The sequence below is a fragment of the Choloepus didactylus genome, chromosome 2 (genome assembly GCF_015220235.1).
Source record: "Choloepus didactylus isolate mChoDid1 chromosome 2, mChoDid1.pri, whole genome shotgun sequence".
Taxonomy (NCBI): domain Eukaryota; kingdom Metazoa; phylum Chordata; class Mammalia; order Pilosa; family Megalonychidae; genus Choloepus; species Choloepus didactylus.
In genome coordinates this window covers 54146190-54160109 of record NC_051308.1, presented here as the reverse complement: position 1 = coordinate 54160109, position 13920 = coordinate 54146190, and the positions used below count along the sequence as shown (strand labels likewise).

The 13920-nt window shown below is 47.0% G+C and overlaps 1 protein-coding gene across 7 annotated transcripts in view; it reads left to right on the top strand.

Annotated features, from left to right (window-relative positions):
- SRGAP2 (SLIT-ROBO Rho GTPase activating protein 2) overlaps positions 1-10283 on the top strand; it is a 254584-nt gene extending 244301 nt beyond the window's left edge. For 2 of the 7 annotated variants that reach the window (XM_037824878.1, XM_037824877.1), the window contains exons 21-24: positions 828-974; positions 4304-4342; positions 4554-4878; positions 6952-10283. In XM_037824878.1, coding sequence (XP_037680806.1) covers positions 828-974; positions 4304-4342; positions 4554-4878; positions 6952-7335 — 895 coding nt within the window. In that variant the 3' untranslated portion in view covers positions 7336-10283. Of the gene's footprint in view, positions 1-95; positions 975-1777; positions 2098-4303; positions 4343-4553; positions 4879-6951 lie in introns of those variants that run through there. The other 5 variants (XM_037824880.1, XM_037824879.1, XM_037824882.1 and 2 more) reach the window with 4 other exon arrangements.
- Positions 10284-13920: the final 3637 nt, after the last annotated feature.

Below are 13920 nucleotides of genomic sequence, written 5' to 3'. Positions count from 1 at the left end.
TCCTTGCCCCTCGCCCTGCCTCTGCCCCGACTCCCTTCCCTTGGATACCATGCTGTCAGTGTTTTTAGTCCTTCCCTTAATATTATTTTTTAAAGGTTGATATGCTGAATGAGTCTGCACCTTCCCAGCCTCTCCCCAACTCGTTCTGCGGGAATATCCTCTGTTGATAACATCTCGCAAACCTGGTGGCGATCTGTGCGTGGACAGGATCCTCCCAAATTTAGCATTATGACTTCACTACAGGATTGAGAGAAGATGAATTGTGGGGGAGAAGGGGCTCTCTTTGTCATCAGTAGCCAGAGGGGCGAGGAGAGCAGTGGAGAGACCTGGGACCAGCTTGGAAGCTCTAAGCAGGGCAAGATGTGCTACGACAGAGTGTGGTGGGGTCCTGCCTCAACTCCGGCATCTCCAGAGCCACTGCAGAGCTGACTGTCCTTACCTGGCAGTGCTCAGGACCTCAGCAGATAAACCGCAACCCGGACTTGCCACCTTCTCCTCCAGGAGGTGGTCCCAACACAACCACCCCCAGAAAGCAGCCTGGGGTAGAGGCAGATGCCTTGAATCCAGGTGGCCCCTAGCTGGGCTTTCCTGAGGAGCTGAGGATCCCGCAGAACTCAGACAGATTATTTATTTTTATTTAAACAACCCTGCCACAATTCTTAGGTTTCCTTGCCTCTGCTCACAGAGCTAGCCCAGCCAGGTGTCACTGCTGCCTCAGAGCTGTGCGGGGTTGCGTGTGTGTTGGGGGGCCATCTTGCCGATGTAACACTGCTTTTTGTGTTGTTGTTGTTTTCCTTCCTCCCTGCCTGCTGCCCCTTCTCCCCCAGCGAGGACGGTGTCGTGGAGAGGTCCAGCCCCAAGTCTGAGATTGAGGTCATTTCTGAGCCACCTGAAGAAAAGGTGACAGCCAGAGCGGGGGCCAGCTGTCCCAGTGGGGGTCATGTAGCCGATATTTATCTTGCAAACATCAACAAGTAAGCTCTGCTTTTCATTTTCTGCTCCCCTGAATGCCTTGCAACACCCAGCCTCACCCTCAGCCTAACCCCTCTCTCCATTCTTGTGCTGCTCTCAGGGCCCCAGCTGCCCCAGCCTAACAGTTTGCATGTGTTCATTGCTACTGCAAGGTGGATGGGGCTGAGGAAGCTTCTTTAGGTCTCATCGGCAGGTCCAGGCCCTCAGCTGGCTGCCCTCATGCTGCAGAAGGTGCTCTTCTCTATGTGTCTGCACTGTCAGCTCAGGTCTTCCTTGCGATCTGAGGACTGAAACTTTGGCCAAAACCTTGGTCGCTTTATGCAACTTGGTTCTGTACAGTTCCTCAGAGGTGCTTTCTTGTTTCCAATTCTTACTCAAATAATAGCCTTTGATATCCCCCTTGGCCTCTGTGTGTCCAAAGATCCAAAGTCTTGTGTGACTTCTACTAGGCTGATGTCACCCCGGGTAGGTTTATTTAGATATTGTGCAACTGTTTCTTCCCCTGTCTTGCAGTCACTCCTGTGGAGGAAGGGAGACCACTCTGCCGCCAGGGAAAGCTTTTCCCTGAGCTATTTCCTCATTGCCTAGCCCCAGCTCCCTTTTGGTCTGCCCTTTCATGCCGATAGAAATAATTTCCCATTTTTTCCTGTTGCTTTAGCCCTGTGTATTATCCTGCCCTATTGGTCTGTTTGCAGATTCCCACTCCTGTCCAGCAGGCTCTTAGCTCTGACCCCCAGCTTTCACTATGGCTGTTAGCAAAATCCCAGGGTTTTTAACTCCACTCACACCCAATCTGGCTGTCTAGAGGGATTCCACGCCTGTGTGCTGCTGCCTCCCTAGAGACATGCAGGTTATTGGAGAACTAATCTCATCTCAAAGGACCAGACACCAAATCCCAGAGCCTACAGACCTCTTCCTGCCAGACCCTGAAACTTGGTTCAGTGCCAGCAGGATGACGCGCCCAGGGCACTCCTGATGAATATGGATTGGAGATGATGTACAGTTTTTATTCCCCTCTGGCTTTGGAGGAATGAAATGATTTGCACATTGAAAACCTGTTAACCATAGCCTCTGGACACTGAAACTGGAAGGAGAATAAAAGATGCTTGTTGTTTTTAAACTGCACCAGGTTGCCCAGATCTCTTGGCTTTTTTCCAATCAGGCGGAAGCCCGGGGAGTGGTTGGGACACGTGGCTGTTCTCCATCTCATTCACCCCCGAGTTAGTGAAATAGCTTACTCAGCTCACTTACTCAGTGTATTTATAATTTAAGTCAGACCAGTAAAAAAGACTGAGGATTTTATTTATTTCCTTCCAGCACACTGCCAAGCTGGGAGGCCAAGCTAGTAAAAAGTAACTGTGGGTTAATCACATTTTTTTTATTTACAAGCCTATGTTAATTATAAGCCTATAATTGTAACATCATAAGCCTATAGTTAACCCAGAAATCTAGTCAGGGTTGGTGAAGGGAAAGTTAGAAGATTAGTTAGATGCATGTTTTTAAGCCATCATCTAGCTGATGCCATTTGTACAAAGGAATTGCTGAGAGCAATGGATAGAACGGTCAAAAGAGGAACGTTTGGGGAAAATGAAGGTGGTTCACTTTCACTCCTTGCTTGATAGTGTCAGGCTTCTCATGCAAGTTCTTGGAGGACAAACTTCTTCACCGTGGCTTACTCAGACACCAGCAAGTAAAGGGGGAGAAGGACAGCCCTTGGCATGTCTCGCCATTAGGAGGGACTCTCCTTTCATTACTTCCCCCATCCCATATCACTCCTCCCAAGCACCTTCAGTTCCCTGAGTGCACCATGTTGTCTCTCACCTCAGAGCCTTCACACAGGCTGTCTGCTCACCTGGTCAACTCCTCCTCCCCCTCCAAGATGCAGTCCAAAGATTTGCCTCTTTGGGGAAGCCTTTCTGACACCCCTGAGTTTCCCAGGACTGAGTTAGGTGCCCTTATTCTATATTCCCAAAGGATTTTGTGTGCCTCGATTAGATCATCTGTCATGCTGCGCTTGGATCTCCCACCAGGCTAGGAGCTCCTTGAAAACCGGAACTCTGCCTTCCTCATCTTTATATCCCCAGGATATAAAAGACGTGCCGGGCCTAGAACCTGGCACATAGCAGCCACTCTGTAAATCTGCCTTCTCAGCAGTTTTAGCCTGGTGAGTCAGCCATCCTCAAGTGGAAAAAGGAAACCAGCAAAGAGTTAGTAGGGTGTGGCATTTCAATTTAATTCCGCACAGTAATTGAGCACCTACTGTTTTGTCAAGCACCAAAGCTGGTTATTCAAAAATGAATGAGGCTTGGTCCCTGGTCTCAGAGCTCACAGTCTGGCCAGGTAAATGCCATGTGTAGAGGAAACTAAAAGGCGGTGCCCTAGATGCTCTGAAAGAACAGCAGAGGGGTGAGCGGTTCTGCCCAGGACTGGAGTTCGTGGTGCCAGGAAGACTTTGCAGAGGAGGGAGGCCATTTCACCTGTGCTTAGAAGGCTCTGAGAACATCCTTTTTCCACTCAAGAATGTCTGACTCACAAGACTAAAATTGCTGAGAAGGCAGATTAACTGAGCAGCTGTTCCATGCCAAGTCCCGACCAGGCCCCAGGGATATAAAATGAGGAAGACCTCACCAGTGAATGGGATCAGGACTGGCACAGAGCACTGGCCCTGCCTCATGGACTAGCTCCTTATCTTCTGAGTCCCACCCCTTCCCTTTTTTCATCCTCAACTCCCACTCAGCCCAAAATCTCCTTTGATTCAAGATCAGAGCAGCCCAGCTGCCATCCCAAACCAGAAGTTCCATTGCTTCTTAGATTATGTTCTTTAAAATCTGAGTCCAAGAGAAAATGAACTTTTTCAGCCACAGGCAAAGCCCATTTTACTAGGATTCTCCAAGCCATTTCTATAAGAGCCTTAAGTGGTCTAAGGCAAATTGACCCAGAGCCAGGGCTTAATCCAGTGCTGGATGACTTAGAAGTCATGTAGATGTATTTGTACCCTACAGAAATGCACAAATGTAGCCCTAACTCTGCAGCACTGCAGCCCCTCGAAAAATAATTCTGGTCCATGTCTGTAGACTAAGCAACAATAGGCTCTTGCCAGAGCCCAAAATGATTACATTCTCATTTTAGTTGGCCCAAGAGACATGCTAAAATTTGGAAAAGTCGACTCTCCTCTTACCATCAATTCCCTCCCTCCTTCCTTGGTGATGTTGGGAATTCTTCCCCTGCCTGGGGCCTTGGGTTTCTGTTCGGAGCAGGCAATGGAGGGGGCCTTTCCATGAGTCTGTCTCCCATTAAAAACTTTCACTTAACCAGAAATTTTTTCTGACAGCACCTTACATCTTGAGAACTCAAAACCCACAACCGCCAAGTAAGTATCCATTTCTCCTTTGCCCAGATTGGGGGTGGCAGGGGAATAGAGACATGAAGAAAACAAAAGAAGGCAAATCTGAAGAGAAACATGCTCTGCATCCCTCTCCCAGAAGCCTCTGGGTGCCAGCAGCCTGCCCTTCTCTCACTTGTCTTGCTTCCTCTGAGCCAAGGCTCCCTGATCACACTGCCCTTTCTGTTTGTGATTGAAGGCAAAGGAAGCGGCCAGAATCTGGGAGCATTCGGAAAACATTTCGGAGCGACGGCCATGGGCTAAGCAGCTCCCTAACTGACTCCTCCTCCCCGGGGGTGGGGGCTGGCTGCCGCCCATCCTCCCAGCCCATCATGAGCCAGAGTCTCCCCAAAGAAGGGCCAGATAAGTGTTCCATCAGTGGGCATGGGAGCCTCAATTCCATCAGTCGCCATTCATCCCTGAAGAATCGTCTGGACAGTCCACAGATCCGGAAGACTGTGACAGCAGGAAGATCAAAAAGCTTCAATAACCATCGGCCAATGGACCCTGAGGTCATAGCACAGGTAACTGAGGGCTCCTGGACAAACAGCTAGAATGAGTCTACATTTGTCACCACCACTTAGCGCAGCCCATGGTAATTGTCACCGGACTCAGCGTGGCACTTTGTACATTGTATACTGAGTTCAGGGACTCTTGGACGTCTGGAATGGATAAGATTGCGTTCCAAGTAATTTACCTATTCCTTTCTCCCCGAGGAAAACCTAAGGACAGAATAAAGAATTTCGAGCTTCTTGCTCATACAGTGAATATGTGCAAAGCTGCTATAACTTTTAAACTATTAGCAGAGTCCATTCAGTTAGTTTTGGGTTTTGAGACCCTGGTAGACTTTATGAAGTTGCCTGAGTGTTGAGACTCTGGTGTAGTTCTGGCCATGTTTTGCTATCACTCTGCCCATCCCTGTCATCCCATTTCCTGAGGCTAATGTCCAGCCCCTGGTATATAGGAGATCAATCAACAGTCTGGTCTTGAAGGCCCAAAAATATTTTGTTGCTGGAGGCTGGATTCCAGAAGAGTTTCCAGCCCAAGTCTCCAGCTGCAGCGAAGATGAGCTCCCTGATAACAGGGTCTTCTTTCCATGTATGTGCCACACTGATGACTCTCTGTTTTCCATGAAATGTTAGAGATCCAACCCCTCCTCTAAAAATCCGACTACCTGGGCCACTTCAAGCAGTTCACTCCGACGTCTCTCCCAACTCTATAATTTTCATTAGAACAGGTAGGAACTCAGGGCTCACTGTTGCCCTCTTATGTCTCAACCCAGTTGAGATTCTCCTCACCCCATCTTCGAAAAGGTGACGGAGGCTGGGAATGGTCTCTCCTGGCTTAAATGTGGTGCTCTGCTTAAGGAAGGTGTCCCTAGCAATCACCTGACATGTCTTGCTTTGCTAGCCTTCTATTTCTGTGCCTCTACTGAAGCTCTTGGCTGCATCCTGCCTTGCATGACGGGAATCCTCCCAGCTCCCTCTTTGGCCAGGTGTTAGTGTGAAAGTGAGAATATGTACACAACTAGGACAGACTCTAGCTGCAGAGCAAGAATGAGGAGGGAGATGGACTTCTTCTGGACATTTTTAAGGTCTGAGAACTTTGTGGGGATGAGTGAAATTGAATCACTGACAACAGAAAGCATGTTTTGCTCTCTAGGACAAAGAAGCCTTAACCAGGGGCCCTTTGCTTGGAACATACAATCTTTCACTGTGAGCCTAATCCCAAGATAGGAGTTCACTGGTGGTATGGGGGTACCAGACACAAGTTTGTGGGGAGGAAGGGGGAGAGCTGGAAGAGCTCCCTGGGAGGCAGTTTGCTTGCATAGGAAGGTTTTTTGGTTATCTCTTGAGCCCCTGAGCTGGGACTGCCACTCCCTAAGACCTGGAGTGTTGCAGAAGATGGTTCACCTCTATGGGCTTTGGCTCCCCCTCCTGGTCGCTCTTTGGTCTCTCCATGGTGATGGGTAGAAGGAAATCGCTTCATCAGTTGGATGCTCCCATGATGGGGGAAGGGAGGGCTCCTGATGAATCTTCAGGGACAAGGCTCTTGAACTTTTCCTCAGCCTGTGGGGAGGAGGGACTGACCCTCTTAACCTTTAGCCTTGAAGTCTCAGAGAACAAAAAATTATACCTCATCTCTGCTACATTTTAAAAAATTATTTATTATTTACAATTTCAAATGTATGAAGGTATAAAGAATTGGGTGTTGAATTCCCAGATACTCACTATTCAACTCTTGACCACTCTTTCCATGTGTGCCCCCACCCCCCTTTCCCTTTCCCACTGGATTATATGACATTTCATCCCATAATATTTCAGTACCTAGCTCTCAAACCTGAAGAGTCTTTTTAAAAACCATCTCTATTGCTCTTCCTACAGGAAAAAAAAAAAAAATCTCACGACAATGAAAATCCCTCTGTCCTCCTTTCCCAACTTTCTGAGCATTTACATGTTCAGGGACTTTGGCCAAGTAAAATACTCTGGATGCCTCCCTGTAATTGCTTCTTCATGATTCCGCCTGTGTCACGGGACAGGATCGTTGGGGACTTCTCCCTACATTTGCCTCACCTCCTCATCTTTCCTGTTTTGCAGGATATTGAGGCAACTATGAACTCTGCCCTGAACGAGCTGCGGGAGCTGGAGCGGCAGAGCAGCGTCAAGCACACCCCTGATGTGGTTCTGGACACCTTGGAGCCCCTCAAAACCTCCCCAGTCGTGGCCCCCACATCGGAGCCCTCCAGCCCCCTGCACACCCAGCTCCTCAAGGACCCCGAGCCCACCTTCCAGCGCAGCGCCAGTACTGCTGGGGACATCGCCTGCGCCTTCCGGCCTGTCAAATCTGTCAAGATGGCTGCCCCGGTCAAACCGCCAGCCACACGACCCAAGCCCACCGTCTTCCCCAAAACAAATGCCACTAGCCCTGGTGTCAACTCTTCAGCTTCCCCACAGTCCACTGACAAGTCTTGTACTGTCTGATGGATATAATTTAATTGTTTTAGAGAAGGGGACTGTAGGGACTAAAGACTGTTATTAAAATCTTCCTATTTAACTAGCTTGGGGACTTCAGTTGAAAATTAGATTCTAAGTTGTTCTCGCAGGAATTAGCCTTCCCATCACCCAAAACCTTGAGAATGAAGCCCTCGTTATGGCCCTTCCTTTTCCTTCCCACTGCCCTCTGCTTCCCCCAGGTGTCGTAATCCAGCCAGCTTCAGTACATGCCGTTCTTAGGTTAGCCAGAGATAGATTTTTTCATTATCAAGTCACTGTGAAATCTGGCAAGGCAAGTCAGGATGTGGATTCAAGACTCAGTCCCCCCAAACCACAAGGAAGACCTTGTCCAGATGGCTGGCTACTGACCTCCACCTCTCAGTGGCATCTCGTTTTGGGTACTAATTATAGAGAATCATACATAGTCCATTCTTCATTTTACACCACACACACACACACACACACACACACACACAGTTGTAGGTTTTTCTAGTCTCTGGCATGTGTAGACTCTTCTGGTCCTAGCCCAGTCTCTTTGTAAGTTATTGTGGCAGTTCACACAGGAGCCACCAGGGGTCTCTGTTTCCGTTTCAATCCCTGTTCTATCTGGGCCAGCCAGCCTTTGAAATCTCTAATATGAAATTTAGCACGGTGGGACTCCATCCTGTAAACTGTTTGGGGTTGGGGACTTTGTCTTCTTTCTATTGGTATGAAATGGTCATTGGTGTTTGCTTTTGCTCTCCTCCATCCTCTAGAACTACAACACAGTCTTATTAAGGAGCTTCTAAAGTTTTTCTGAATGTATAGACATTTCTTGGGTTCCTATCTTTGTCTCTGATGGACCATTTTCAATTTAAGACATTTTCCTTTGTAAGACAATTTTATAGCTGGTTCCTTTTAGGGTAAAGAGTCTTAAGAGAGTTTTATTGTATTTATGGCAGGTTTGAAAAAGGTAAGACATGGATCCTTCTTCCTCCTACACTTTTGGGCACTTAACACATAAATTCATTATCCTATAAAAAAATAAATTAAGCTTTGCTAACCCCCAAATTTTTCCCAAATGAAAACGTTATTCTAAGTTCACCCCTTAGTTTGGATATTATACAAGGTCTGTCTTCAGGGGCCAACGGGGGCTTGGAGAGCCCTAGTTAGTCCAGTAGAGACACTGCCCCATAAAAGTAATTTTTCATATTTTCAAACAAGGGAAACAGAGAGTTTTGACTCTGCAGACTCTAAGGTCTTCCTAAGACCAGAATCTGAAAAAAAAAAAAAAAAAGTAAAATTTGGTTGCTGAATATTTTGGCCTTTTTTCTGACTCTCCTCCAAAAGGCAAAAATGATACTCCTCTCTGCTCCAATCGTGTCTCCAAACCTGGTGCCCACTAGTCTCTCCTGTGGCTTCACGCTATACCAGGAGTACCAGGGCTGGAGACATGTCTCCTTGCGTTAAGCTGAAGCTCAATCCTCTTCTCAATGTTTCCTGGTTTTAAAATGGCACTGTGAGTCTTATAATTTCATATAGTTCAGGAGAGATGGTGTGTTGCCATTGGGAGGAAAATCTTTTCTTTGGCCTAGAAGATCCTTTTTGGATCAACATTTTGAAGTGGGTATTTGGAGATAGGGAAAGTGGTAGGATTTTCCTTTTTCCATGTGAAAGAAAAGAAGAGGTTCGTATGGGAAATCACTGATTAAAAGGATAATCTGGAACACCAGGGAAACCATTCCAAGAGCTAGGAGGGAGAATTAAATAACTCCTTCAGTAAAATGTCAGCTTGTGAGAGACACCACACAGTCCTTTGGATTCTTGGATTTTGTTTCTCTGTTTAGTGGCCTGTTCTTATCTGTTACCTGGCCTTATCCAGGTCCTGAACCAGCAGGGGGCTTTCATACCCAAGGAGCTGTTTCCTTGGCCAAAAATAAAACCTTTACGCTGTACATTACTTTTAATCCAACTGATCAAAGTTGGTATCCATACCGGACTTTTCCTCTTCTCTCCAGCATGCTCCCCTTAAAGAAAGTAAAAGCAAACCTTTCTTAATGGCAAAACTTAGGCCTATTCTGTTGCTTCCTGCCTTCTTTCTGTTTCACCCTCCACATGAACTTGTGTTTGCCATCCCCTTGGTCAGGGCCCATCTGCTGATTTGCGTCATGAATTGAACAGTGTGTGAGTGGTCACCTACCAAGCCAAGTTTTAGCTCCCAACTCTGGCAGCCGAGTTGTCTTCCCCATCTCTGGTGCTCTTGACACCTGTGAGCTGGTCCTGTCGAGAGGACTGGGAACCCATAGGAAGAGAGTCCTTCTCGGCAGAGCTCATTGCAATCAACTGGAATTGAGATTACACACTGTGATTTTACACCATAAAGCCAAAAGGGGCTGGCCACCCAGGGCCTAGGGAGACCAGTCTTCCTCAGATATGCTTGCCTAAACCAGCACAATGCTTCAAAGAGCTCCACTCTCTGCCCCTTGTGGCATGGATCCCTTACCTGGGGTGAACTCTGAAGGTCAGTCTTTCGGGGAGAGAGGTGGGATGGGGCTGCTAGCAACCCACTTTCAAAACTAGAGGAATTTGCAGCCAGCAGCCTGTAAACTGGAAACACTGGTCTCAGCCAATCTCCTCAGGGCGCCCTGGTTTCTCCCCAAGGAGATGAGAAGAGGTGACGCCAGACCAACCGGACGAGCAGACCACTGCAAGGACTGGTGTGTACGTATTTCACATTCAGAAGAGAAATTATATCTTCCAGGGAATTGCAATGTTGTGGCGTCTGACTTGTATGTCAAGTTTGTGTAAAATGGTATATTCTTTAAAATAGTGTGGATAACTGGAATATTGTATGTATGCTTGGAGATGCTTTGTATGAACCTAAGATTCACTCAACAGGTGTTGGATTGGGGAAAATCCAAAGCACAACTTCAAAATAAAACACATTTTTAGGTTTCGATGCTGCAGTTCCTGTCTCTTCCCCACTCCCTGAAATCTCTGAACCAGGAATCCAGCTGCCAAGAGGGATTTTGATTTCTCTGCACTGAATGAGTCCTGCCTGGCAACAGAAGGAGAAGCGAGGTGACCTCTGGAGCCTACTACCTCCTTCCTCACCAGGCACAGCAGAGTTGCATTTAGAATGTGGATATTTTTTCCTCCAGCATTTCAATTTAGTCTGTGTGGAACCTAAGAGGTCCTGTAGAAATTCTTCCAGCTCACCATTGGGCAGTCTGTTGCCATGAGAACCATTTCCCTCATAGGCTCAACCTTCCCTATTTTCAGTGAGGACCACTCTCATTTCTGTCTCTAGTCAGATATCTGCTTGGAGGAGTGGGGCCTGAGGAGCTGCTTGGGAGCTTTGTCAGCTACAATCAAGGGTGGTTGAAGGTTTTATTTCTTCCGTAACCAAAACCCTTAGTCATTCTACCCCTGGCAGCCCCTTCCTCTGGGAGAAGAGCTGACCAATATGCTTGTGCTGTTGGTGGTGAGTTGCTCAAGTACCATGTGAAAGTAGGAGATACAGGATGTGTTAGTCAGGGTTCTCCAGGGAAACAGAACCAACAGGAGATATCTGTGAATGTGAGGTTTTAGAAAAGTGTCTCATGCAACTATGGGGCTGCATGAGTCCAAATTCCATAGGGCAGGCTGCAAGCTGGTAATTCCGATGAAGGTTTTTCATGAATTCCCCAGGAGAGGCTGACTGGCTGAAATAGAGATGAAAAGTCTCTCTTCTAACTTCTAAAGTCATTGCTTCTCTTTTTAAAGCCTTCAGCTGATTGAATTAAATGTCTCTTACTGCTGAAGACACTCCCCTTAGTTGACTGTAGATGTAATCAGCCATAGATGCAATCAATTCACTGATTATAATTCACTGATTATTTAAGTACACGAAATGTTCTCACAGTTGCAGTTAGGCCAGTGCTTGCTTGACCAGGCAGCTGGGCACCATTACCTCACAAAGGAGATGCTTTTTCTTCTTTAGATTTTGACTCTAGCAGCGGATAAGTTCAAGGATGAACTTATTCAAAGGTGACGACTTAAAATGCATCCTAGAGCTGCTTTTTTATGTGTGCACTTATTCTAATACCAGAAAACCCTGAGGATAGATCAGATCTCTCACATCCAATAGTACTACAAGAAATCCTACCCCCCCAGCCCCAGACTGGACACTTTACAACCTTCACCTAGGTTTGTCAACTCTGAGATTTGTATACCTTACATTCAGCTCATGCCCTTCCAACCTGTTGTCTCTTTTCCCTGCCCTGTTTTAATGATATAGCTAATCTTGAGAGTGTAGCTTCTCTTGCCAGGCCCTTGGCCTTGGCCACATCAGAGCTGAGGCTGCTCTGCACCCTGTAGTATGGGTGAGTTCTTACTCCTGAAGTGTAGGTGGCTGAGAGGGGAGGGCCAGGAGCACCCCAGAGTAGCTGTGAGATGCAGTCAGTTCTTATGCTGTGAGCAGAATGTCAGAGAACCTTTCCAGTGCATTCTAAGGCAAAGATGGGGCTATTCTTTTTGGATCCTCTTAATTCATCTCATACTCTGATGGTAGTTTGATGGAAACTAGTGGTGATGAAAACAGTTGAAACATAGGCTCATTCCATCCAGGTAGAAACTAAAAACGGAGAACAGGTTGGTGCAAGTTTAGGAAATGGTCTTTTAAGATTTTCTAATCAAATGTTTATATTCATAGATACATGAGGTTTCCTTTTACGCAGGAGTTAGCAAAAGACTCATTCAGTCAATCAACAAACTTTCTCTCTGCCAGGCACTGTCATACAGTATTGAATAGGAGAAACGGGTCATGGAGCTTTCTTTCTAATCAGAGAGGACAGATAAAAATTAAGCAAAATAAATGTTACCATGTAAATGAAACAGTGTAGTAAAGTAGTGAGTGCCTGGGTTGCTCAAAAAAGGCCATTATGAGAGGAAGTAGTGCAGGAAATCAAGAATTCTGCTTGGCTTGGTAAAGTTGAGGTGTCTACTAGACATTCAAACAGAAATATCAACTAGACTTTCTGGAGTTTTCTTAGGAAGAGATCATATCTGAAAAGAAATTTAGGAGCTATTAGAATATAGATGTATTCAAACCATGAGATTCTCAGGAAGAATGCATAGATAGAAAAAGAAGGTCCCATCCTTAGAAATGCACGGCAGGAAGTAGCCTTGGCCAGGAGAAGCTCTTCCAGTCTTGAGGGGGAAGGCGAGTGTAAGTACAGATGCAAGGCAGGCATCAGATTTGGGGGTGAGAAAAAGCAGGAGATCCTGTTTGATTGCTTTTTTTTTCCTTGTGAAGTTGAAGGCAAGATTTTTAACTGAGAGTGTGGGAGGGAACAGTGTGCAGGAGGTTGAAGAGTTAAAAGAATGAGTGAGATACTTCTTACATACTAGGAATGCTGGCACATGGTGGCATGTGGGCCAATTTCCTTCAATGGCCTGGATGCTGCTCCTACAGCTCTTTGCTTCCACTGCTTGGGAGGAGCAGCTCCAGGTTTGGTTGCAGTGTGGCTTCCTCTTCCCGCCTCCCCCCACCCCTGCCCCCCAACAAAGCTGCTAAATAGAGCTGACTCCTGAATCAGGTGGCTGGTGAGGAGCAGAGCTCCGATCTCTTCATTCAGCCCTTCCTACTTGAGGCTGAGCCCAGCAAGGACACTGCCCCTGCAATGTCCCCCCACCCCAATCTCTTCCACAAACCCACCCTCACCCTAATCTTTCTATGTTCTCCCTTTAAGGTACTGGGCAGGTGAGTCAGCTGTGAAAAACAGGCTTGGGCCATGTAGGGGCAGGAAACAGCACTAATGTTTATTCAGGGCCTGCCTGGTGCCAGGCATTTCATCTTGTTTTGTCTTCATATAAAGCCTGTAAGGTGGGTCTTGTTATTGTCCTCTTGAGATTCAGAAAGGTTGACTTGCTTAAGGTCACACAGTAAGTGGTAGACTAAGGACTCAAATCCAGGCTTCTACAATGTTGAACCTCCTGCCTGTTGGAGATACAGCCTCACTTTGGAGAAGGCAAACATGAGATTCAAGGATGCCCTCTTCCCACCTCTGCTCCTTGTACTAACTTTGGATTGCCACTTCTATTTCTGACTCCTCAGAACCACTCAGGAAAACATGGTGAGGCCTCTTACGGACTCTTCCTTGTCCCTTCAAAAGGCCACCTGCCCAGATGAAACATTGGCCATGCCGCCCAGTTGGAGCCTGGAGCTCAAAACCACAGGCAAAGCATTCATTCATCTTTCCACATGGAAGATGTGACCTCACAGAGGATGGCCAACGAAACCTTATCCATCGCCACATCCATGGCTCCAGCTCACCTCCATCTCCCCCTTCTCTGTAGCTACCATGTGTGGGGCCGTGAACAAGTCGCTGTATTTTCATGCCTCTGCTCCTCTACCTGTTCCCACTGCCTGGAATTCCTTACCTTCAAGCATCCCCTCCTCTGGCCAACCCTTGTTCACCATCTCTTGCTGTCGCTCTCCTCCAGGTTCACAAAATCACCATCTGCTGAAGTATAAACATCATAGCACTCACCATACTGTCCTGAAACTGTCCCTTCATTAGGCTAAACTGAAGTGGGATGCCTGAGCCTCCT